At 47.3% G+C, this 24,204-nt stretch overlaps 10 protein-coding genes across 10 annotated transcripts; 1 reads left to right on the forward strand and 9 right to left on the reverse strand.

Annotated features, from left to right (window-relative positions):
- Positions 1-573: 573 nt before the first annotated feature.
- N7487_003351 (DUF3425 domain-containing protein) lies at positions 574-1,487 on the reverse strand (the record flags this gene model as incomplete). The annotated part of the gene is made up of 2 exons (XM_056871098.1): positions 574-1,289; positions 1,346-1,487. 2 exons carry the CDS (start codon positions 1,485-1,487, stop codon positions 574-576), a joined length of 858 nt encoding a protein of 285 aa, XP_056735882.1.
- A 455-nt stretch (positions 1,488-1,942) lies between these two features.
- On the forward strand, positions 1,943-2,845 carry N7487_003352 (alpha/beta hydrolase; the record flags this gene model as incomplete). The annotated part of the gene is made up of 1 exon (XM_056871099.1): positions 1,943-2,845. One exon carries the CDS (start codon positions 1,943-1,945, stop codon positions 2,843-2,845), a length of 903 nt encoding a protein of 300 aa, XP_056735883.1.
- Positions 2,846-3,285: 440 nt separating this feature from the next.
- N7487_003353 (alpha/beta hydrolase) lies at positions 3,286-4,182 on the reverse strand (the record flags this gene model as incomplete). Its single annotated transcript, XM_056871100.1, has 1 exon — positions 3,286-4,182. The coding sequence occupies one exon, from the start codon at positions 4,180-4,182 to the stop codon at positions 3,286-3,288; it is 897 nt and encodes a 298-aa protein (XP_056735884.1).
- A 423-nt stretch (positions 4,183-4,605) lies between these two features.
- Positions 4,606-9,841, reverse strand: N7487_003354 (fungal specific transcription factor domain-containing protein; the record flags this gene model as incomplete). Its single annotated transcript, XM_056871101.1, has 8 exons — positions 4,606-4,659; positions 4,723-5,457; positions 5,507-5,902; positions 5,956-6,976; positions 7,463-7,497; positions 7,615-8,704; positions 8,764-9,481; positions 9,637-9,841. The coding sequence occupies 8 exons, from the start codon at positions 9,839-9,841 to the stop codon at positions 4,606-4,608; spliced, it is 4,254 nt and encodes a 1,417-aa protein (XP_056735885.1).
- A 481-nt stretch (positions 9,842-10,322) lies between these two features.
- Positions 10,323-11,917, reverse strand: N7487_003355 (uncharacterized protein; the record flags this gene model as incomplete). Its single annotated transcript, XM_056871102.1, is given in 6 exon segments — positions 10,323-10,537; positions 10,595-10,739; positions 10,816-10,956; positions 10,968-11,074; positions 11,178-11,503; positions 11,562-11,917. Coding segments are annotated over 6 exon segments (1,290 nt in total), but the record flags the coding sequence as incomplete, so codon positions are not given.
- Positions 11,918-13,663: 1,746 nt separating this feature from the next.
- On the reverse strand, positions 13,664-14,503 carry N7487_003356 (uncharacterized protein; the record flags this gene model as incomplete). The annotated part of the gene is made up of 1 exon (XM_056871103.1): positions 13,664-14,503. One exon carries the CDS (start codon positions 14,501-14,503, stop codon positions 13,664-13,666), a length of 840 nt encoding a protein of 279 aa, XP_056735887.1.
- Positions 14,504-14,831: 328 nt separating this feature from the next.
- On the reverse strand, positions 14,832-16,858 carry N7487_003357 (triacylglycerol lipase family protein; the record flags this gene model as incomplete). The annotated part of the gene is made up of 4 exons (XM_056871104.1): positions 14,832-15,566; positions 15,624-16,422; positions 16,500-16,630; positions 16,775-16,858. 4 exons carry the CDS (start codon positions 16,856-16,858, stop codon positions 14,832-14,834), a joined length of 1,749 nt encoding a protein of 582 aa, XP_056735888.1.
- A 568-nt stretch (positions 16,859-17,426) lies between these two features.
- Positions 17,427-18,451, reverse strand: N7487_003358 (60S ribosomal protein uL6; the record flags this gene model as incomplete). The annotated part of the gene is made up of 4 exons (XM_056871105.1): positions 17,427-17,477; positions 17,549-17,726; positions 17,830-18,133; positions 18,406-18,451. The coding sequence occupies 4 exons, from the start codon at positions 18,449-18,451 to the stop codon at positions 17,427-17,429; spliced, it is 579 nt and encodes a 192-aa protein (XP_056735889.1).
- A 411-nt stretch (positions 18,452-18,862) lies between these two features.
- N7487_003359 (glutaredoxin) lies at positions 18,863-19,809 on the reverse strand (the record flags this gene model as incomplete). The annotated part of the gene is made up of 3 exons (XM_056871106.1): positions 18,863-19,179; positions 19,244-19,661; positions 19,732-19,809. 3 exons carry the CDS (start codon positions 19,807-19,809, stop codon positions 18,863-18,865), a joined length of 813 nt encoding a protein of 270 aa, XP_056735890.1.
- Positions 19,810-20,541: 732 nt separating this feature from the next.
- On the reverse strand, positions 20,542-23,321 carry N7487_003360 (alpha/beta fold hydrolase; the record flags this gene model as incomplete). The annotated part of the gene is made up of 2 exons (XM_056871107.1): positions 20,542-21,470; positions 21,521-23,321. 2 exons carry the CDS (start codon positions 23,319-23,321, stop codon positions 20,542-20,544), a joined length of 2,730 nt encoding a protein of 909 aa, XP_056735891.1.
- Between the last annotated feature and the right edge of the window lie 883 nt (positions 23,322-24,204).

A 24,204-nucleotide genomic window follows, 5' to 3' on the forward strand; every position in this document is an offset into this window, starting at 1 on the left:
CCATGGATATATATAGAGTGAATAGGACAGGTGTTGACATCAACAATTCATCAAGATCTTCAGACCAACTCTTTCACCTTTAGAACTTCTCCAAGATTAATAGCGCTAGATTAATTATCTTCACTTCTTTATTTCTTTATATCCATGGATAAGACGCGGTTGGTAACTAGCCGGTGTAGCGAAGGCCCGCTACTACTACTACTACTAGCTGACCTCCTACATGTAATCTTGTTATTCTGGATCTTAAGGCGACTAATCTTATTAAATTAAGCTTCTACTACTCGTTAGGGGTCTTAGGTATTAGATTATTTAGTCGATGGTATTGATATGCTTAGGACTAGGGTGTATTACGAGTTTGGCTACCTTTATATTGGCTTTTTCCGGTATCTGCCTGGATAATAGTAGCGGTGTACTAAGGAAATTCATAATTTATATAGTTATTGGTCTTAGTTTGTTTACACTATCTATAACCTTTGTCTAGACACTTATTCCCATTTTCCTTTTAGGAATGAATCTGGACTCCGACGCAGCATGGATTCTCATCCATATAAAAAAGGCGTCTTCTCATACTTTTCAAATATAACGGAATATCAGCTGCTCCCCCCGTCTCGTACGCCAATAATTCGTCGACTGCATCAATTCAGGACAATTCCGAAGAACCCATTGCCATTTCTTCAAGAAAGGCTCTGTCACCTCCCAGTTTCGCACATCCCAGGGCTCTCCCCACACCAGTAGCCCAGCGTCGAGATTCGAAACGTCCCAAAATCCCATGATATCATTCCAGAGTTCGTCTTCATTCCAAGTTTTGCCAGCTTCGATGAGATTGTCGCGCATCTTGGGTAAGGGAAAGAAATCTAGCCAAGGGTGGTGGGGCATCGTTCTTTGAACTCGAGTTGGTCGAAGGTTGAACGGAATGTGGCTGCAATCGTCCAGTGTGGCATTCTTTTGCGGTAAAATGATACTAAAATTGGAGACGGTGTTTCTGTCTATCCAATTCGGCGACCAGCCGATTAGTTTCATGTTATGCATGAATGCCCGGAAGATGTTAACCCTAGCCAATGTCAGGAAGTGGGTGGTCCTCGGATCTCCCTGGACGTAGCTTTGATACGCTGATTGTGCAAGTTGCTCAAGAAGGAGATCTAAAAATTTCGAGCTGCGGCATAGAGTGGGTTTTGGTGAGTCGCTTTGTAGTGAGGCTGTATCCTGTGGTGGGATAGAGGAGGTCGAACTAGTGAATTTCACCGAGGTGCTGGAGTTATCTTTTTTTACTCCGAGTCGCTTTCGCATACCTGGGGGAAATTAGTTCATACTAAACCCAGTAAGCTAGGAAGCTATTAGGGCTTACGGTATGCTCTTTGGTTGATCCGATTTTGCCGCCGACGCCTTTCATCTGGGTCTGTCAGTCCAACCCAAGTTTCAGAAGGCTGCAGCTTATCACCGGAAACGGAAATAGACTGCACAGTTTTCGACAAAGTGGATTTGGTCATTGTAACTGTCAGTGGTAGGCTACGGTGTAAGCAGCTTGAAGATGACTGACCGACTAAGAGTACAAAGCCTGGAACTATATGCGTGTTTCTAAGAGAGAATAAACACATAGGGCCGTGTCCAATCAAATTGTCGCATAAGTGAAGTTGACCCACACAGATATTAAATCCATGGATGTCCTATCTAATATCCTATCTTTGGGCCTATCTTATCTCCCGTGCTATACTCCGTAGGAAGTACATTGGGAGGAATTCCGCCCAGCCTTGGCCTTGGCAGCCAAGAATCATTAACTCCGCGTATACTTGCGCCTCTGCCAAGCTCTGAATCAGTAACGTAGATCTTCGTAATAGTCAAACAATAATAGACTTGTGATATATAAGTAGCATTGCCTGTGTCCTCATTGTCTCCTATTGCAATCATCACCATTCCATACCATTGAACAACGAAATCTACCACCATGTTACCCATTTCGATCTTGAAAGGATCCATCACCCTAGCTGGTCTTCTATTTCAACCACAAAACATCACTGGCACTCTGCCAGGCCTTGTGATCATTCACCCTGGTGGGGGAGTGAAAGAGCAGGCTGCTAGTGTCTATGCTGAAAAGCTCTCCCTGGAAGGCTACGTCACTATCGCATACGATGCTGCTCATCAAGGTGACTCTGAAGGCCTCCCACACTTTTTGGAGGATCCCAACTCTAGGGTCACAGACGCCTCCGCTGTGGTCGACTATCTCGAGACGCTCGATTATGTTGACCCTGATCGTATCGCCGTGCTTGGAATTTGCGCCGGGGGAGGATATGCAGCAGCCGCAGCCAAGGGCGACCACCGCCTGAAAGCCGTTGCAACAGTTAGTGGAGTGAACATTGGCGACGCCAATCGCGAAGGCTGGCTTGGGACTGAGGATAAGGCTGGCAAAATTACGGTTCTTCAAGACATTACTGGTCCCATTCAAGCCGAAGCCAATGGGACCAAACCTGAATATTTCAACTATGTCCCTCCAAATCCCGATGAGAATACACCATATGACCTCAGAGATGCTGCCGACTACTACCTCACTCCGCGAGCTCAGCATCCCAACGCTCAGAATAAAATGCTTGCACGATCTCAATCACTCTTGCTCAACTTTGATGCGTGGGATTTTACAGACATATACCTTACTCAGCCAACGCTTCTCATCTATGGCGACTTGGCAGAGAGCAAGTGGCATTCGGAGAGACTTTACAACAAGTTGAAGGGCAAAAATGCCGAAGTGAGTCAGTACGTGATCCCAGGTGGTCGTCACATGGACTTCTATGACCGCCCCGCATACGTCGATCCTTCTGTTAAGCAAATTGCCGACTTCTTCCGGCAAGTATAAGGGTATTCTTTTACCCTTAAGTGGAAGGACCAATGCATGGAAATGTACATATTCTAGGGAGCAATCTAGGGATTACCTAGCATGTGTTCTATCGCTTGGTAAATGTGAGATAGCATCAGTATTACAATTCATCCCACGCGTATAAATAACCTACTGTCCACGGGTATCAATCCGTAAATCCTCTTTCATAAGCAGAACCTAGTAAGTAGTACTTCCAGTAAGTTTGCGCTGGTATCAACTCCCTAGCTTCTGAGATATTGTAAACAAATAGTATAGTATGGTATTCGATAAGAAGCTTTCGGTTGGATCATTATAGATATTCAGGCTCCCAAATTACACGATCTGCATGTATATGAAAAGAATACCGAAAGATTTACGAACAATATCGGATTAGGTTCGGGCTTTTGTGCTTAATGTAAAAGTCTAGATACAAGAATTGATTACAAGTTCGCTTGCATGAACTCAGCCACATTTTTCACCGCAGGTTCAACAAACTCCTCCTTGTCATAAAGGTCCATATGGGTGGCGTTTGAGAGAATGACCTTCTTTGACTTTCCATCGAGTATCTTGTGGAGCTTCTCCGTATGCCATAGGGATCCGGCTTTCTCACCAGCAATGAGCAAAGCAGGCTGTGTGAGGAATGACTCGGCGAGATGGAAAGCGTCGAATGTAATCACCCTAGGGAAACTCAAGAACAACATGGTGTTCTTTGCACGGGGGTGCTGGGCTCTTGGTCCAAGATAGTAATCGTGCGCCTCCTTCAGATCATAGGGTGTTTTATCGTCTAATTGAGGAGGAACATACGGCCCCGTCGCACGCTCCGCTCCCTGTGCCTCTGCCGTGATCTGCGCAGCAGCTTGCTCCAACAACTTGGTATTCTTTCCCGAGTCCTCATCGCCGTACCAGCCCTGTCGAGCCGAATCACCGATGTTCACCATGCTAATTGCGGCGACGGCCTTCAGTCGATGGTCGGCCTTGGTCGCCGCGACGGCGTATCCTCCACCCGCACATATTCCCACCACTCCAATGCTTTCCGCATCGACGCTTTCGTCTTTCTGTAGGTAGTCGATCACTGCGTAGACATCGGCCACACGTTCGTTCGGGTCCTCCAGGAAACGGGGTTCGCCACCGCTTTCGCCTTGGTAAGATGCGTCGTAGCAGACTACCGTGAACCCATGCGTAGCAAGTTTTTTCGCATATACTTGGGCCGTTTGCTCCTTAACTCCACCACCAGGGTGAACGATAATGAGAGCAGGGGTTTTGTCGCTGGAGGTGGTGGGCGTGAATAGAAGGCCAGCTAGCTGGATGGGCCCTTTTTGAATGGAGATGGCAGACATTATCGGTTCCTTTTGTAAAGAAAATAGAAAATATGATTAGAAACTCTAGGATAGTCGATATTGAACTTTTCAACTTTCATTGTGTACTTTTCTACGTATTTATGGGAGAATTCTCAAGGGTGGGTCATCTCTTCAATGATCTTGCGTTGCGGATTTTAACAGTATCTCCGATCTAATGAAATTGGAATAAAATTGGAATGGCTGCAAATATCCCTTGTTCCATCAGAGGAACATGAAGCTTTCAATTCGTATTATCTCCGACGCTAGGACTTTAGCGGATTAAACCCTACATTTATGGGCGAGAGTATTCAAATTTGAAAGATTTGAGTCTTTGATCATGCATTCAATATTCACATCTTTCCCCCTTTTCTTTTTGTTAGTCTCCTGTTCTGCTCTGCCTATATCTCATGACCCGAGAAATGTCTAGAATGTGTTGCTACCTCCCCAGTTTGCGTGTGCGTAGTTTTCAAAGGTGTTCTAGAATGCAGTTAGGAAACCGATTAATGTCGCTCGCATCCATTGAAAGACATATGTACTCACCCAATCAAAGTTCTCGGCAAAGTCATCAGCCATGAGATTTGGAAACATTTGAAGCGAAGACCCCATCATGTTGAGGTCCTCGTGGGCCTCAGTAAGATTTGGTATCATGTTTGAGCCGGGCAAATTGCTGCTGAAGTACATGTTGTCCAGAGCGCCTGAAGTCTGCGCCGCGTGATTTGCTTCTGTACTTGCCATCATGCCCATTGGTAGTGGACCTGGCATCATTGCAGTCGAATGATCCGGTGGTTCGGTTGGACAAGTGTTGACGCCCGATAAGTGACTATTCTCCGCGCTTCTGGTCTCCTCCGCAGTTTCCGGTGTGGATGCAGGACTCTTGATCTTTTCCAGCATGATCTCAAGCACTTTTGATGCCTGGAGTGCTTCAATTGAACCGTCGGCCAGTCCTTTCCAGAGATCTTTGGTCATTTCGAGGTTGCTCAACATCTCCATCCTTTGTTCATTTGTCCAGAAAAGCGCAGTTTCCCGGACTTTTTCATCGTTGCTAACCTCCGCCATGCAATCATAATGGAGGTCTAGCGCCACAAGCATGGCGCATACTAGAAATTCCTTCGTGGCCATTGAATTTACAAACCATTCAAGGGATCGAGGACCATCAGTATCATTTGATTTCTGATGCAGAGCTATTAGGTTTCGTAGCGTATCTGATGCAGCCGTGACAGCGCTTCGGCGCGAATACGCGTATTGTGGGTTTTCCCGCGCGCGAGGCACGTATTTCTTATGCAATAGGCAAATGATCTTGAGGTAAAGCGCGTTGATGCTGAACCTCATCATAACCACCGTAATTGAATCGTGGCAGCCTTCCAGTGGCACTGCCTGCAAGTGCGGGGGGAAACGTCTGGAAGATCCCACGAAGTCGGGTATCAAAGCGCAGGATTTCTTCGTACTGAATCTGACCACCAACGCGGTTTATTGTCTCCAGGATGTCGCTCATTTCTTGGCATAATTTCACCTTAGCAATCGAGTATGCAATCGAAGTGAGTTCATTGTTTGGGCGAGACGGAGGCAGAGTCCGACTTTCCGGACCAAAGTCTTCATCGAGAAGATTCGTTGGTGCCTGTGTATCGCAATGGTGATTGTAAATTGTGTGGGGTAATGAAACCTGATGAGCAAACATCACATCGGCCATTCTCAGCAAAGCCCACGTCCGTCGTCTCATTTCCTGTTGCATTGTGTCAGCCTGTGGCTTTACAAGAGCGCATCCATAGCACCTACGCCCTGGAAAGGTGTCAATGATGTGAACCACTTAGCATCACGATGATAGCCCATGTGAAAGGCGATCTTGGTGGTCAATGAGACGATCAACCAGAGCCCCAAATCGACATCAAATCGCCACGAATACTCCCCAAAGACATAGAGTAGCATTGTCTCTACTGTGTTCTCAACCGGCTTCGTGTAATCACCTGTGATCAAACACTGCACGGTCCGTAATCGATACTCGCCCGCCATCCTTAAAGTTTGTCCTTCCCATTGGCTAGGTTCATCCCCGAGCTTGTGATAGCTCAGCATCCCTAGACACAGGATTGAGTAAAGCAAGCCTAGCCACATGATAGGTGTTTTGGACGGATCTTCCCAGTGACATTGCAGTTGCTGGTGAAATGTCGGGGGGTGGACAATGACGACAAGATTATCCGGTGAATTGAAGTATCGCGAGCATATGGTGAGGACAGTCGACATGGGAGGCAACTCAGCTCGTAGTTCGACATCGGTGGCAGGAGGCACGACACCGAGAAGTAACGTGAGCCCTTCTCTGGCGCTTGTCGGTGTAGACATACTGACCCTTTCGCGGCTGTTATCGATCTCCTTATGGTTGGCGAAGTAGGCCTTGACCTCTGAAATTTCCGACAACACCGTATGCCAGTGTTCCTGGCCGATATACTTTGACCTTCCCTTGTCAAGGTTGATATCGAGGTAGCCCAGTGAGCTGGTCAAGCTGCTTTCAGCATTAGAATCCACATCATGAGCATGTGGCATCGCTTCCTTGTCCTGGCCGAGTAATTCAGAGTGTGGTGTGCTCTCGATCGGTTCAGTTCGAGCCACAGTGGTGGCAGTTGTTACACCTGAGACCTCGGCATTGCCAGTCCCACGCATCAAAGCAAGGATTAGATTTTCCAGGCGACCGATTCGATCTTGCATATCATCGGGTCTCGGAGTGCCCGGACTTTGGTTCTGTGTGCTAGGAGGAGTCGCGTAGATGCATGAACTGACATCAGCACCTTCACGCCTCACACAGTTTCTACAGGGGTGATTACGATCACATTTCCTGATAAAGTTAGTTCAAACGAACAAGGTACCATTACACGTATGTTTTTACCATCTATAGCAGGCTGTTAGAACTCTATTTTCGTTCTAGGTGAATTCGGGATTGACTAACTTTCGGGTTCGGCACGGATAGCAGCTTAGCGGGACTCTGTTTCTCTTTTTGACAACATGAAACTGGCGTTCAATAGACCTGGCTTCTATGGAAGCACCGGGATTGATGGACGAAGTGGTGGGGTCCATAAAGAAACGGTGCGCAGTAGGCCCTCAAAATGATTACCAGCAATGTAGATAGTGTTGAGTAATTCAATCGAACAAAAGACAAACCATTGAGTCAGGATCTGGGAAATGCGTAGTGTCAGTGGTTGGAGAAACCTGTGAAGTACTTGCCCAGGTGCGATGTTGGCATTAGTCAGCCTTTACCCGATATTGTACTAGGCGCCTATCTAGGTAATCCTCTAACCTAAATAGGTAGTACTTGTCAAGGCCGAATCCATACTACACAAGTTAGTCATTTTGATACAAGTACAGGCTCTCATAACCCTACTGAGCTTCTTAGGTTATGTATAGTTCTTCACATACTCAGTCTTCTTCTTTCAAGCGCAAACGCTTTACACCTCCCGACTCTGGTCTCGACAACTTCCTTTTCTCGGGTCTTGAGAGCTTAAGTGTCCGAGTATGCAAAGTAGCGCGGTGAAAGTCGATAATCAACGCTCGTCCAAGCTCCTTATTCCAAAGAATATTGTCATATCGAAGATCATTATGAGCAACGCCCAGCGCTTTGATTTCCTTCGTCGATCTCCGGATTTCCTGGCTAAGCCATGGCTCCATCTCCATCTCTGCAGTGTTCTCGCCTCCCCATCCCATGACTAGCATGTGTCGAATCTCTCCAGCCCCGTGTAGAAAATAAATTTTGGCCAAATCGATTGTACCGAGGAAAACCGGTACCGCTGAACCTTGCGCTCTCCGTAGGATTCGATATACCTGCGCTTCGCTAGAGACTTGTTTCCATAGGTTCGACGTGGTTCCTTTCCCGATGACTGTATAGCCATATACGATGCAAGTCAATTTAAATGGTGCGCCATATGACCCGCAACGTCCGAACGGTATACACCGGTCGATGTTGTCGTCCAGTTGTTCATTTAGTAAACGTACTAAATCATCCGATGTGATGGGATGTTTAGGGTCATTTGGGTCCTGACGGTGAAGCTTTACGTTTGGACAACCTTCATCTAGGTTACCCCCGGTCTGTAGCCCGATGAGACATCTCTGAGTGCAGAATTGTGCATCGCGTCGGGACTGACTATCTTGATATCTCCTAGCGGCTTCCTTCCGATCCACTCGTTGGGTAGACGGGGAAGATGTGACTTGGCTGAAGCCCCTTTTTCGTCCCATTGCTTGATTGGAGTCGGAGCCTGACGAGTCTGGCGACTGCGTGCGGTGTCGGTCATTTGGGGGCGCACAGGTTCCTCGAGGCCTTATAGGCACCTCTATTGCCGGTTCTGGCGGAGATACAGGGGGTGATGACGAAGGTTCATAAGCCGAACCAGATTCTGGACTCGTGTACTCCAGATACGTGCTATCGGAGTTTGGAAGAGGCTGTGATCCTTTGGTGGTCTTAGAATGGGTGCGACTAAAGTTGGAGTCCCAAATCCGAAGATTTTGGCGTGCACGATGTCTCCATTCGTGATCACGTATGGATGAACTAAATGCCATTAAGCATAACATAGCACTCTGGCAATAGAAGTCTTTGGCTCTTGGAACCCATTCTCGGATTCTGGTTCCACTTCTGAATTGGGATCACAAAAGTGATAGTAAAGGGTGCTAGGATTATCATGAGGGACACGAAGAAAAACGCGGGCAATTCCAGTCGTCACGTAGGAGTACTCGAGTCCCTCCTGGATCATCACATGATATTCTTGAACAATAGCGGAGCAAACGAGTCGCTCTGCATCGTACCTTGACTTCGCTTCCTTGTCCGTCGGGATTTTGTTTGACCTGACGATATCTTTGTACAAATTCATATCCCGTAGTCCTAGGCGAAAGGCTTCAACAGAAATCTTGTGAGGCGGCTTGTATTCGGCTGTAGCAAGGAGGGTGTGAGTGTTGCCGTCGACCCGGTGGATGAAAAAAAATGAATCGGCTTTTGGCCGTTCTATTTGCGATAGCTGACTTGCACTCGCATCGACACCTTCATCCGCCTCAAGCAAGTTTGTATGGTTCTCGAACCGAATTCCATCTCCGAGTCCAAACTCCTCTCGTGCGCCATCAATGTTGCATAACTCCTGGATTATATTATGGACATAATTCTCCACGGCATTTCGCTCGTAGTTCTCGACAGATTGCTCGCTGCTCGTTGACCGGTAGCCGAATTGTTTTGCATTTTCTTCGAGGGCATTCAGAGGTGTAAACAACCGTGCTTGGTCCTCCTCAGCAGGCTGTAGATAGTTGCACACAGAAGTGTAAATCTCTTGCTGTCGAGCTGAACAGTCTGTCCACACTTCTAGTCGCGAAGGGCAATACTTCCCGGTTGGAAGGGTATTGTCCCTGTAGTTGAGCTAGATGGCGACTCAACTCTCAACGGTCGCGATAATAAGTTGTGACAAAGTCGGATAAATTCCACGAAAGTTGTTGGACGGTTGCGCTCTCGATTCAATCTCCCTTCATCCTCTGCCTGCTTCCGTCTCTCTTCTGCCTGCTTCCGTCTCTCTTCTTCTTGCTTCCGTCTCTCTTCTTCCTGCTTCTGACTCTCTTCTGCCTGCTTCTGTCTCTCTTCTGCCTGTCTCCGTCTCTCTTTCTCCTCCATAAAGAGTTTCTTATAGTCGGGTGAGCTGTTGGTCATGGAAGTGTTAAATAAGGAGGAGTTGAAGGTTCAGGAAGATGAGGCTAAGAGGGACCCACAAGTGGACCAGTGGAACCAATGTGGGTCACTTTTCAGCCGATTCGGTAGAACTATTCTCCGGGCAAGTTTATCTGAAGTTTAATCTTATGCTTACATGCTTCCACCCTTGGGAGGAGGTTCGAAGGTTATTTACAAATAGGCAAAGACGTCAAAACATACATCAAAAAAGGAATTATCGCATATATGGTCGACTATCCTTGTCAAACATCAACAACCACGTAGGTACTCCGGATAAGACATAGAAATAGAAAGGACGTTCCATACACATCAGTGACGAAAGAGACGAAAGAGGGTCCAATTGGTAAGACAATCACAACCACACACTGAGCTCTCATCTGCAAGGCATTAGATACATGAGTGCACACAAATCTATTTAATAAGGGAGAAAGAAGAAAATCAACTATCAAAATGTCTGGAGAGACTATTCAGTTGGTTTGTAACAACCAGGTGGCCAAAAGATACCTTGAAGCCATGGATGCTCGATCAGCTCCCTCGGGGTCTTTCGATCTTCCGGTCGCCAGGTGATCATTCCCTTCATCAAGTCCAAGAACATCTCTTTATCTTCCCCTTCAAGATGTTTCTCCAAATCTTCAAAACTGGTCGGATGAACCTCGCAGTCCTCGACTATCCAATTTCCTGTGAAAGAGATAGTTAGTAGATGACAGGCACTCAAAAGAAAGGACACCCACTTACCATCTTTATCAAAATACTTGGCACTGATGGTGTCAGGTTCTATGAAATCAGGAGGCGGTGGTCCCAGCAACCCTGTTATGTACGCAAGATGTGCAGAGGTGGTGTAGGCATCATGGTCTTCTTCGAGGGGAAAACAATCGACTGCCTTCAAATGCACCCCAGGCCTAATTCAAAGCAAATTAGAGTTATGGAATCACTTGAAGTAGTTAAGGAGCACTTACCCAAACGCCCAAGTTCCAAATATCAACCGGATAGTTCCACTCCTTTTCAAGTATCACCTCGGGTGATCGATAAAGAGCAGGCTGGAGAGGCTGACTGTTTCGTGGGACGTCTCCTGGTTGGGCAGATCCGAGATCTCCTAGCTGAATCTTACCCAACTGGGATGCTGGCTCAAGTGGCCTAGAGCGATAGAAGATATAGGCGAAATCAATTCTTCTTGCTTAAGGGTGTTCAATCTCAGCCTGGACGTATCTGTCAAGCCTAGATTTGTCTCCAATCTCTTGAAAGATATTCTCCCCCTTGATGTCTATGCAAAGAAGTTAGTGATCTATCTGAGCCGTTCAGGTCGGGGGCCATTCCATACCTCCGTGGATAAGAATGCATTCTGTATGCATATAGTCCAGTGCTAGCAACATCTGATAGATCGTTGACTGGATATAGAGTTTATCCAAGCGCTCACCGACCGAACGATTTTGGATATCTAGCAAGCTCTCTCCAAGAGGTTCTTGCAGAATGACCAAGTGCTTGAAGATCTCAAGCCTGGTAAATTCAAACTCAGCTATCTTTGTCCTTACTCGACCCGATCCAAGATGTTGTTGATTTCCCTGTTTGATTTTGTCGTAGTATGTAGATTCTTCGCTAGGAAGCATATCATGCGAGAACATCTTCAATGCCATATAGTCATTCATTCTATTCTGATTAGTATTGAGTAGATACCTAGTAAATGGAGAATAAAGTATTAGCCTACTCAAGATCTCGAGCCAACCACACGGTAGATGTGATTCCCCATCCGAGTTTACCGACAACCTGATAGCGGGAGAGTAAAATGTCGCCGATATCGACAGGCAGATAGCCGTTTTGCTGCAAAAACTCTTCAATCTGTTCTTCCTCAATTGTCTCATCGTCAGGAATAGTTTCCCAGCCAGCTGTTGGAAAAGAGACGGGAAACTTGAGAGACCTTCTGAAGAGGCTCCTCAGCCATTCCAAATTGAAGAGCTTCCTGCCGAAGAGTCTCTTCAGCAATTCCAAATAGATGCCATGATTTGCCAGTAGAATTAGGTTTAGAGGGATAATAGTATAGGCAGTTATCCTTATATCCAAATTCCTAACAAAGGAAAGCAGCTCATGACCACCATGGATGAATTAGGGCTCTGCCGACTAATAATCCTACTAGCACTTAAGGTATCATTTCTTTCATCCTTTCATCTGAGACACGAAGCGGTGGAGGTCAACTATTTAGGAATATTGGGCTTTGATGAGAGATCTCTTAGATTACTACGATAGGTTAGACCCCCGGTTTCAGTAAAGACAGGGCTGGAGCAGTATGATTCTTGCTGGTATGGTATTGCATCGGACCCCTTCTGTCGGTTTATTCAGCTCTCCTCTCCCCCTCGCCTATATATAGATTGTATAAAGGTTTCATGTGTAATCAAGAGTTCTTTATCTTCCCTCCAGTTCTAGAGATTTGAAAGACCTGTGGCAAAAGTTCACTCGCCCCAATGTCTAACTCAGGATTGGGTTAGGATCTATCTAATTGCTCAGAACTGTAACAAGATACGTGCTAACCATATTTTCTTTAGTTTTGGTACTAGAATATAGTTTATCTAAAAGACTTCTCCGTACATCGGTTCGTCTGAAAATTGTCTGCCACAACGTAGATACAACGGCATAACATGTTGTTTCCCTATCCAGGTCACAAGGAAAAGCTCAGGTAGTGTGGATTAACTACTGAGTCTCAAGAACTCCCATTTATTCTCAAATTGACCGAGTAACATTGCGTAGTTAGAGAAACTACATTTGGACATGTGGAAAGTGGCTTTTGACCCCTAGAAGTCAGTCAGGTTTCTTGATCCAGGTTTTGTGTTGTCCCAGGATGATACAAGATCATTGTGTTCATTTGATGGAGGGAGATCTCCAGTTAGAGCAGCAATGAAAATGCAAGTATTTTCCGTTAAATAGAGAGCTTAGACAGGAAGCCAAATATCACCAGCCATCCTATATCACATCTTTGCTTGTGGGCTGTACTAGAGCAGACTCTAATACTATGGGTATCAACTAAACTCTTGTCGAACGGTGCAAGACGGTGCATACCAAGCAACCAGAAAGCACTGTCAAGTTTACTGGCTATGACCTAGGCAAACTAGAAGAGTGTTGGATTGTTGTTGTCAATCGGTTTTTTTCACCTGGCGGAGAAGCTGAACAAGTATGAAACATTGCCCCCTACCCTCATATTCCGGGAATCGCTTTTTAGACCATGCTGTGGAATGGATATGCTTGAACATTTTTACTAATAAACCATTTACAGAAATTCGGACGAATCGCAATGGCTGAATTAACGCAAATTTATCTTTGGTTTGATTTGATGTTATCTCTTGTGCAACTCTAACTTGCATACTAGGGTCTTGGGTAATACGACCTAGAACAATGACCCCGTCCACCGATCCTGCTTCAATCCTAAAGATGAAAGACTCGTTCTAACATTTGTTGTTACTGCAGTTTCGGGCGAGAAGAAGAGGTGCCATTGTTTTGAGACCGGGAAAGGCACGGAATGGATTGGAGACAAAGAGCAGTAAATTTATTGTCTAATCGATGGTGAAACGGTGTATTTTATATACCAAGGTTATTTCTATATCACTTTTGAGCATTCCAGCTGGGCTCAGAAATAGGCAGATAATTAGAAGTTGCTTGGAGCTCAAACCCCTCGTGGACACGGCAACTCACTGTGCAAAATACTAATCAAAGTAGTCTATATTATAGAAGAGCCCCTAGGATATGGGTCGAACTAGTTTTATCCTAGATATTCTCTCCATGCAAATGTCAATAATAATCCAACAAGACAACAAGGAATTATTAAACGCCAAACTGAAAATCCCGCGAGTCATCTCCAAGCCAAATCCGAATCTCTTCCAAGGCGTTAAGGTCATTCTCAGGAAGAGATAGCTTTACTGTCTCATCCCACCATTCATAAGTCCGTCCGAATCCCTTCATAGTCTCTCCAATAGACTGACAAGAGCCGAAATCGATAATCACTAGTCCATCACCATCAAACATAATGTTACTAGGATTGATATCATTATGAACTAGCCCCAAAGAATGAAGATATCTTATACCACTCTCAACACCAGCCAAAACAGTGCTGTAGCCTTTACTCGTTTTCCGTGCGCTTCTCGCCTGTCTCTTCATCAAAGCGCCGGGATTCACCTCTTTCATCGACGTGTGAGAGTATTTTGTAAAGCAAAGGCCCGTAATTCTGTCGCCGGATACCTGGCAACCATGGTAGATGGCGATATTGGGATGTGGATGTTGCATTAACAGTTCGCACACTTTTGCTTCAGCCAGGATGGACTCGGCAATTGCGTTCCGTTGAGGGCTTTTGGAAATCCAATCGTAGCTAACCCGAGGTCGTTTCATATGTGTGTCTTTTGGCAGTGGGTCATGTGCTCGTGTCAAGTCCGTTTCATATAGAGGACTGTACGCTGAGATGGGTATTAGGCTGACATTTGTAAGGTCCGCTAGGTTGACAATTGTGGAAGGACAGTAACGAGCTTTCAGCATTCCGTGATATAATTGATCGTTCGTTCGATACACGACACACGTGCCAGCAAAACCAAAGCTCCCATTGATATCTTCGAAAGCCTCGTTCATCTCCAGGACCTCCAGCTGTAGGTTGCCATCCGGTGGAGTTGCCATGGCTTTGAAACCTTCGATGTTGCGAATAGCCTGTCCAGAATTGTAGAGCCGTCTTGGAGTAAAGAGCCCAGATAAAAAGATATGATGGCTTTCAATATAAGAAGATCAGATAAATGGGACTTCGTAGGTGGAGATTCTTGAAAGGTCGGTGTACTCAACTAACACGCCAATATTTGACTGGTCCGGGGGTTGACCAGCATGAGGTATTGGAGTATGCCAATGTTTTCCGAGTCAAAACATTCTACAAAGGCCACCAGATACTTACATCTAGACACAACTACCTGTAGAAGAACAATATAGATTAGTTATAGCGACTCTATAACCAATGTCACTCTCGATCAGCAAGAATCCCCTCTTCAGTCTCACTCCCACCCCTCCGACGCCTAGGAACACCCTCATTCATAGCATTAAGCTGCTTCGGAACAGGCACCGAAACCGAAGCATCACTCGGTCTACGCCGTCTAACAAGCTGATACCCCCTATCAAGCTCGATCTCAACCGCCTCTCGAACTTTTAGTGCACTAATCGCCGGCCAGACTCCCCTCTCACCCTTGAGCGCCCACTCAGAGACGCGGTCTTTTGTCGGACTCTGGAATAGTTTCCTCAGATCCCAGAAACACAAGTCTGGGACGAGAGTTAAGTTCGGCCCGGGGATGGTCTCATCGATGAGGAGTCTGCTCAATGGGGCGGGTAGCACACCCAGGTAGTCGAGTTGGCGGAGCCGGTGGCGTAGTTCGACAATTATTAGTCGCATTGCGGAGCGGGAGAGGTTGTTCCAGCCTGTTTGGCGTCGGTCTAGGAGGTTGAGCTCTGAACGCAGGAATGGGACTAGGTATGGTCGAGCTTGGGAGACGATGAAGTGGTTGACGTTGAAAAGTTCCGATATTCGTGAGAGGGGGGATTCGCCTTCGTTGTATTGGACATGTCGCCAGGGCCGGAAGACTGCGTCTTGTGTGTGTGGCCATGGAACTATTGTGCCTGTTTCGTCTTTGCAGTAGATCGTCACTGGTGAGTAGAGGCCTGAGGAAGAAGCGTTGGATGCTACGGCTGCAGACCAGATGAGCTAGAAACCATGTTAGATATCACTGACACCGGCAAGGATAAGGGGAGAAATATATACCACATTCGGCGCGGTCAAGTAATTCAACAGATTAGGCGTCCCGTTCTTCCCCATCGTCGCAACAGTGATATTCAATATGCGCTTCGACCTCGCATACGCCTCTTCAAACGTAAGATCTCCAACATTAGCCCGAACACATTCCTCCAAAACACCAACGTCAAACAAATACCCCTTCCTCAGCAACCTCCTCATCCTTCGATAGAACGTCCCAACCCAACTCGAGTCAGAGTTACTCCCATCCCCACCATTCACCATCTTCCGTCTCTCAAAGGCAGAAAGATCAATTCCCTCCCCATCAAGTAACGGCATTAACTCATCCTCGGAATGAATCCCCACAAGGGCAGCAATCATCGCCCCAGTCGCAGTGCCCGTAATAATCCGTGGTAACAGACCCTGTAAATGCAGCGCCTTCACAACACCAAGATGACACAGCCCGAACGCAGATCCGCCCTGCAACAGCAGCGTCGTCCGCCCAAACGCCTGTCGCGTATCGTGCAGCAGCTCCAGCTTCGCTTGCGAGTTAAACCCGCTCGGGTGCATCGGTGCTCCTGGAAACGATGTCACGTACTGGATTGACAGCGCTACTTGCGTGATGTAGTCGTCGATTAGAAGCTTGGTCCCTGCGTACGCGTGCGTAAATAGCTTCGTGCTGGTTATGTTGCCCAGATTTCGTACTAGCCCCGACCGGAGCAGGTTGACTAGTGTTAGAATATCTTCTGACTCTCGCGCGCTCATCAGTGCTTCGAGTCGGCCGAGGATTAGTCGGTAATCATAGTGTCGGCTGACGGGGTTTTGGCGCCTGCGTAGGTAGTTAGATGGTGGTTTGGTACATTGGGGTTTTGAGCTGGGTTCAATTGGTGTGGTTTAATTTCATACCATAGATCTTTACTTTGTAGCTCGTCGAGTTGAAATGCCGCCTCTTCCCACTCCTCATAGCTCTGCGCGTTGGCTAGAGTATGGAAGAGCCGATCACGAGGGGATTTGGAATGCCACCATGATAATAGTTTCTAAGGGACATTTATTAGCTGAAGATCAAACCAAAAACTACACCCGATCTCATGTCTTGTGCGTCTTTTGTCTTTGCCATCTCAGGCTCAGAGCTCCTCCCCACATACAAGACACCCGCGCTGGGGTTGGAGAACAATACTCACGTCTCTCCAGAACTGAGCAACATCAAGCACCATATTCCAGATCGCACCAACGATCTTCCACAATCCGAGCCACCAGGACCCCATTTTTTCATTCGAGGGATATGTCTGCGTTAGGGGTGGTGGAGGGAGAGAGGTACACATGCGGGCCCGGGTATTCGCTTTCACATGCTACAACGTCACCCACGTTACACCAGGGAATTGGAGGTGGAGATCAAGATAGTGGTATTGGATTAATAGTAGATCGGGTGATCAAGTGTGATATGTATTCGAATGTAGCTGTGTTATGGAGATGAATTGGACTCGATTGGTCTGAGGAAGGAATGGTGTTGGTTGAAGGTTGAAGAGTTGAAGCAGATCAACCCAGATTCCCCCGGATCTTCATCTTCAACTACAACTGGCCCGTGACAAATACATTGTAGTACATATTTCTCTCTACTCAATACTTAAGAGTATTAAAGTAATGAAGTATAATGGAATTGCCACGGGCGCACATTTCTACATGCCACATACAAAGACGTTATTCGCGTAAGGGAATCAGTGAATTTCAAAAGGGTCGTTTTGTTTTTGACATTTCGCTTTGCTTCCCTATATGCAAGTAGGCGAAATTAAAGAAACCTCTCCCGGACACCCCATACATTCCCAAGCAGCACATTTACTCTTCGATGATGTTGCCCTTCTCCGACACGTAAAGACCGTCCAAGAACTGCAGATGGTCAGTATAAATTCAAAGACTCGGGTCGTCCCGGCGAAAGTAATGGTGTTCGTATAACTCACCTTACGGATATCCTTGTTACGGACGCGGCAGATCTGCTGGATGTCGGCGGCGGACTGGGACACACCCTCGAGGGAGTTACCGGTGAGGATGAGCTCATCCTTGACGTTGGCGGAGGGAGCGATGTCGACATCGGGCTGAGCAGTGATGCGGCGGACGTACTTCTCACCGAGGAAGTTGCTGATAGCAAAAACGTTAGCGCGAGTTCCTTCACAATTGACTTTCACAGTATATTTCCCGAATATCATATCGGGAAAAAAACGTAGGTTCGAGGGTTCCATACCGGATCTCCACAACAGCACGGCCAGTCTCTGGGTTGGGCTCAATGTTGACGTTGATGGGGAAGTGAGCGTAGACGTAACGCATCTTGTACTTGAAGCCACGGGTAACACCGATCATCAGGTTGTTAATGATGGTGCGGACGGTACGGAGGGTAGCAACACCCTTGCGGGCACCGTGGTGCAGCTCGATGGAGATAACGTTCTGCTCGGGGCGGCCGAAGGTGACGGCAATGTGGGAGAGATCCTTGACGAGCTTGCCGCGGGGACCCTCGACAGTCACGACGCGGGAGCGAATCTGGACCTTCACTATAGAGCAGAAAAAGATTCGGGTTAGTCCATGGCCATTTCCTTTTTTTTTTGTGAATTCAATATTTTGAAGGAATCAAAATCAAGAATTGTCCGGTAGATGTGCGAGTCGCCGATCCCACACAACATTCCCTCCTGCTTCTGCTGCATTGGTGCTGGATATTGATCGTATGTCGTGCTAGGCTTGTGTGTTGAATTTCGTGCCCTCAAAAGAGAAGTTGTATTGTGTGCGACCGGCTTCCTCCATCGTGAAAAAAAAGAAATTCGCTCACCATTGTCCAGAATGGGCAACCGTTCCTCGGAGTGAATGTACCGCATCTTGACGTGACTTTTGGTGGTTGCCGGGGGTGTAGATTGTCGATGTCGGGGAGGTTCAAAATTCGAATGGACTTGGTGGTGGAGCGAAATTGGATGTCACGGGGTTGTGCGTCGCTTAGGGCCATTTTGGGTCTAGCGCAATTAGGGTTCCTTATCAGCTTATCGTCTTATCGTGGCTTGTACCAGTACTTGCTCCACCGCTTTTAATGGAGTGATTGCCAAGTAAAGGTACATATGGTAAATATTAAGCTGGAGCCTGAAGTTCCAAGGGTTCCTGAGCAAGTTCGCTACTATGTACAATATACAATACAATAAGCTACAACAACCATATATCTCTCCTCTTCCCTGAGTTTCTGCCAGGGCTATGAGCTATGGCTATCGAAATTTGAAACATGTTTTACATTACTAACCTCATAGTGGTTTCTCAACCTCCTGGTGCGACACATCCACGATCCATTTCCCACCCATTTGTCGCAGCGTCGAAGCCAGCTCGTCGCTCTGATCCAATGCCGCAATATCGTCTCCACCACCTATACTCTTCCCGCTCACGAGTACATTGGGCACGGTGCGACGCCCCGTACTCTGTGCGAGCAGGGCCTGAAGATACGGTCCAAGTGGGTGTTTGTCCAATTCGACCACGAACGGTTTCGGCTCGATAGAGTAGTGTTCCAGCAAGATCAACTTGGCTTTCTTGCTATAGGGGCAGTAGGATTTGGAGAAAACGATGACTGGATGCGGTTAGTCTTGGTTACGGGCAAGAAATGAACAATGGGGAACGGAACAGAAACATACTTGGAGCCCGCTTAAGAATCGCATTAAGCTCTGTTTTCGCCTCAGCCTCTTTCCTCTCTTTCTCCTCTCGCTCTCTCTGCGCTTTTTCCTCACGCTCCTTCTCCTCCTCGCTCTTGACCTCCGACTGGACCTCTGACGGCGTATCCTGGCTCCCCTTCTTGGGAACAGTCATCTTCGTCCGTCCAGCAATCGGGATATCCTCCATATCTTCATTCCCTGTAGCAGGAGGAATAGCGGCTTTCTCGACCTCAGCGATGGGCACCTTATCACCTGCACCGGCAGCGTCATTCTGTCCGGGCGCATGCACGGGCTGCTGGATCTTCTCTTGGGCCTTGGCCTGCTTGGCTTGCTCTTTCGCTTTCATTGCGTCGAGGGTTGACCGATAAAACTTTTGGTTTTGGATTTTGCTTGCATCGCCCTGTGAATTCGGTTGCATCGTATCAGAGATCTGAAGAAACGGGGCGAAAGAGGGAGATCTAGGGACGTACAGTGTAGTAAAAGACCATGAAAAGAAGCGCGATGACCGCAACGACAACCAGTCGAAGTCGCCGTTGTGAAGAAGGCATGGAGAATTGTGATTATAGCCGTGTGGCTTGTGACTTGGATAAAAAAAAGTTGAATTCCAAAATGTTCAAGTGAAGTTCGAGGTGACTTGGAGAGAACGTGACGTGTTCCAGAAGCCAAGAATTCCTCCGTTCCCGGCAAAGCTAACAATTTAGGGTATTGAAAGCATTCGGCACTTGCGCATCTGATCCAGAAACTTCCAAAACTAACAATCAAAGGATCAAAAGCCCCAAACAGGTCAGGAGAAGTGGGGTCAAGGGGTCAAGGGGCCAAGGGCATGTTATCCCTGATTTGCGGGTTTGCCCCGTCTGAGCGCTGATGCTTGGCGGAGCTATGATGTACATATTATGCTTGTTTTAGATGTCTTACTCTTATTTGAATTTTTTACTATGTAGATCAAAGTGAATTATCAATATTGATTAGAATATGGCATGACTGGGTATTATGCTAAATTAGACAGGTTCTTTTGTTCAAAGGCAAAACCCATGTCGACAGTAAATCATAGAGAGGGCATGAACCTCGCACCAGTAGGTGTATGTGGATGGGTAAGAAACAGGGTAAGAATAAATGATAGGATATAGAAGTTCAAGGGATTAGATCAGAACAGTGAGGACCGCAGACCAGCTGCGGTCTAACCTGTGGAAACGAGAGTGAGGGTAATTAGTGGAAGATAAGCAGTGTAGTGGATGTCGAAGACATCAGATAAAAAGGGAAAGGACGGCAAACTGGGGAGATCAAGTTTGAATCGAGAGTCCAGGCCGTGTAGCATGGCTGGCAGTGGCTCGGCGCTTGCCTTGGACAAGGATCGTCCAGTCCTCCCACTCCTTGGCAATCTCCGTCAAGACATTTCCCATGACACCAGCAGACGCCATGAGGCCGTGGCCTTCCCCTTCGAGGATCCGGACCTCGCAGCGGCGCATTGTCTTGCCAAGCCACTGGACATTCTCCACTGGAACACGGGGGTCTTTGCTACCGTGATGGATCACTACTGATCGTGTGATGTCCACGTAACGGAACCCAATAGTTTGGCGACGCTCGAGGCAGATCAACAAATCAACCGCCGGGTTGGCGTTGGTAGTAGCCAGCTCCCAGATCTTGTAGGTGAGACGAGTATCATAGTCACGTTGCCGTTCAACTTCGTCCTCTGGAGACTTTGCACGAGATGCGAGAGTGTTGTCGCTTTTTCTGTGCGAAGCGATGGTCGAAGCGGACGGTTTGATATTCGGTACAATATCCTCTCGCTGGGTCTGTAGGTTGTTTTCAACAGAAGGTATGGGCGGTACTGGAGGGATGGCATTCGCATTGGAGGTTTCTTTAGCGGTAGCCTTGCGCTTGGCTCGTCGTGGGGACTTGGGTAGACTGGTAGTGATGCTGGCACTAGTGGCACTCATAAAGCTTGAATTGGCCACTTTGAGAAGGGACGTGGGAAGAGCACGGAGAATTTTCTGGGAGTAAGGGACCGCATTGGTGGGCGCGGGATCCTTCTTAGATCCGATAGTAGACAGCTGAGATGGGGGGATCCATGGGGCTAAGAGATGTATGCGGCCACGAATGTGCTGCGGAATTCGGAGAGCCGTGGCAAGAGCGTAGATTGCGCCGGCGGAATGGGCAAGAATGGAAAATTTGGTCACTCGGAGGTGGTTGCAAACGATTGCAACATCATCTGTTAGTGATTAGCGCAGGATTGGAATATCTCGGGGCAGTCTCGCTTACCGGGCCAGCTGAGAGGGGTGGTCGGCTCGTCTCCCTGGTGCGGACCGCTCTCGCCAACGCCAGGGCGATCCAATGTCACCAATCGTAGGTTGAGCGTCCGAGCCAACTCATCGTAAAATGCCATCAGATATCGAGTGAGACCCATCCCGACACAGCAAAGCACGACATGGCCCTTCGGATCACCGACTTCAGAGAATGCGATGGAGCGGCCAGTTGTTGGGTGGATCACTCTCTGGGTCAGCTTTGGCGAAAAGATGTAGTCGTCAACGGCAAGATCAATTGAATCCGCACTCGATGGTCGTTCGGTGCTATATGAGGGACGTCCATTCGACACATGGGACAGATGACCGGATGGAGTGCGGCGATGGGTAGTTGGTGCGATTGGTTCGAGGGACTGCCTGTATCTAGCTCTCTCAGAATCCAGGTTTTCGGTGGATGACTTGGGCAAGTGCGGTGGTAGGTGGGTAGATTTCGATGCGAGTGGTGCTCCTAGTCGGTTCCCGCTACGACTTTTCCCTGTCATCACGTTTGGAGAAGGAGCACTGTCATTGAAAGATGGCCGATCACGGGCTAGTCCATTCTGCATGGCCTGATCGACCTCATAGCCTAGAACGCGCGAGACCTTTGAAGCCTTTGCCGGCTTCACGGGGCTCGTCTTAGTCGGGGATTCAGGGCTGTTTCCCACTTCCAATTCGGTCTTGATCTTCTGTTGCTGGTCTTTTAACTCTTGGATCCGCCGGGTCACCTGTTCTGCGTCATTGTTTGTACCTGGTGTGCCATTGTCCGTGTTGAACTCTTTGCTGGCCGTAGAATTGTATCGACTATGACGAGCAGACCGGTGCTTTTTTGAGCTGGACGACTGGCTATGCCGATGTCGCAGAGAGGAATCGCGAGTTGGAATGATTCTACCACTTCCAATCCCGCCGGGATTACTAGCATCTGGGGTACCGTGGAACGATTGATAATCTTTAGTGGGTGGAGTGCTCGCGACTTTCTCTTCGTATGGCTCTTCCTTCACATCCGCAGGACGAGCCTCCTCTGCAAGTTCCGCCATGGAATGTAATGATCGCAAGCTTGTTCGGTTGCGCGGGACGTTGTGTCGTAGACTGTCGTTGTAGCTGGTAGTTTTTCGTAGGCGCTCGACATGTGGATCCTTTTCGCCCATGAATTCTCGTGATGACCTCTTCAATAGACTAAATTGACTCTTTAGGCTTTTTGTTCGCCCTGCAGAACTATTCGAAGCAATGCTTGGGGTTGACCGGCGGGGGCCAGGCTCTGTGCTGATCGTTCCGAATGAGGAAGACTCTGGGGCGGCTATCACAGATGTATAGGATTCCCTCGAGGCTGGGCGAGTGGAAGATGAGTCGGTCGTTCTGAAATGCTTGAATCTCGGCGATCGAGGGGACTTCGGTGACGGGGGCGCCCTGGCCATGCGAATGACAGGGGATGAGGCCGCATCGTCGGGGTGCAAAAATGGGTTTTCCGGTAGCGCGGGTGGCTCGACCGCTGGCTTGTAGGCACCGTAACTCATTCCAAACCCATGTTGCTCGGACGGAGGAAGGGAGGCAATCGGCGCTGTGTGCGGTACTTCTGGTAATGCTGGATCTGATTCGGTATCGAACTTGGGGACGGTATCAAAGTGCGAGTTTAAAGGCACAGATATGGTAGAAAGGGAGGAAATGAGGGAGGAAATGACTTCAGGCGAGGTTGGGTCAGTTCCATTGCGCGAAGGCAGCGATTTACGACGGCGGCGACGACTAAGCAGGGCTGATTCTGCCTGGATGGGGTTTTCGTTCGACATAGTTCAATAGTCTAAGGGAGTAACCCTTAGAACAAACAAACTTCAAGGATCGGATGCAGGTTAAAATGGGTACACGCATGATCTACTGCATGCGAAAGATGTTTGATAAGGGTTTCTGGTTCGTAAACACAATTCCCCCCCCTTACAGTATTTGAGATGTTGAGATAAAAAAAAAAGATTGTAAGTGAGCGTAAGAAGATTAAAAGAAGGGATCCCGGTTATACCGAGCGTGAAAAGAAAGTAAAAAGATCAAAGATATTAACTCGTAAAGAAAAGAAAGAAAAGGGAGTTGCTCTTTTTTTTTTTGAGATCTCTTAGCGTTCACGCCTTTTTCTCCACTGGGGGGGATCTTAATTTGCCGATAACACTAGGTAGATGTAGGGGGAGAGTAGGAGATAATATATAGAGATCAATACGGAGTATCGAGAGTACCGATATAATAATAGAATCTATAGGATATAAGATATAAGATATATAAGATTTTTCATTATCTACGTTAAAGTCCAGTATTTGAGATTCCACGTGGATTCCAAATTACTCCTTCTGGAAGAACCCCTTAATAGGCGCTTAATAGGCTAGATAGGCTATACGAGGATGATGCTGATCAACTCATATTATAGAATACGAAATAAATATCCAGTTGGTATCCAATTAATTTTATGTACTCCAGGTTCGACAAATGTGAATATAAAACGAGAGAACGTGAAATGGTAAAAATATATGGAGTAGAAGAATGGTAGTAAACAAATATATATAGCGGATCTATATATTCGGGCATATAATTGCCAACCATATCCTAGATATGTAAATATTACTAAACGTCTAATATTTACCACACTATATAAGTTTATTTGCATGTATCTATTTTATACATCTACCTAGA

This window comes from Penicillium crustosum, assembly GCF_028827405.1.
Source record: "Penicillium crustosum strain IBT 35664 chromosome Unknown utg000001l_segment0_segment0, whole genome shotgun sequence".
NCBI lineage: Eukaryota > Fungi > Ascomycota > Eurotiomycetes > Eurotiales > Aspergillaceae > Penicillium > Penicillium crustosum.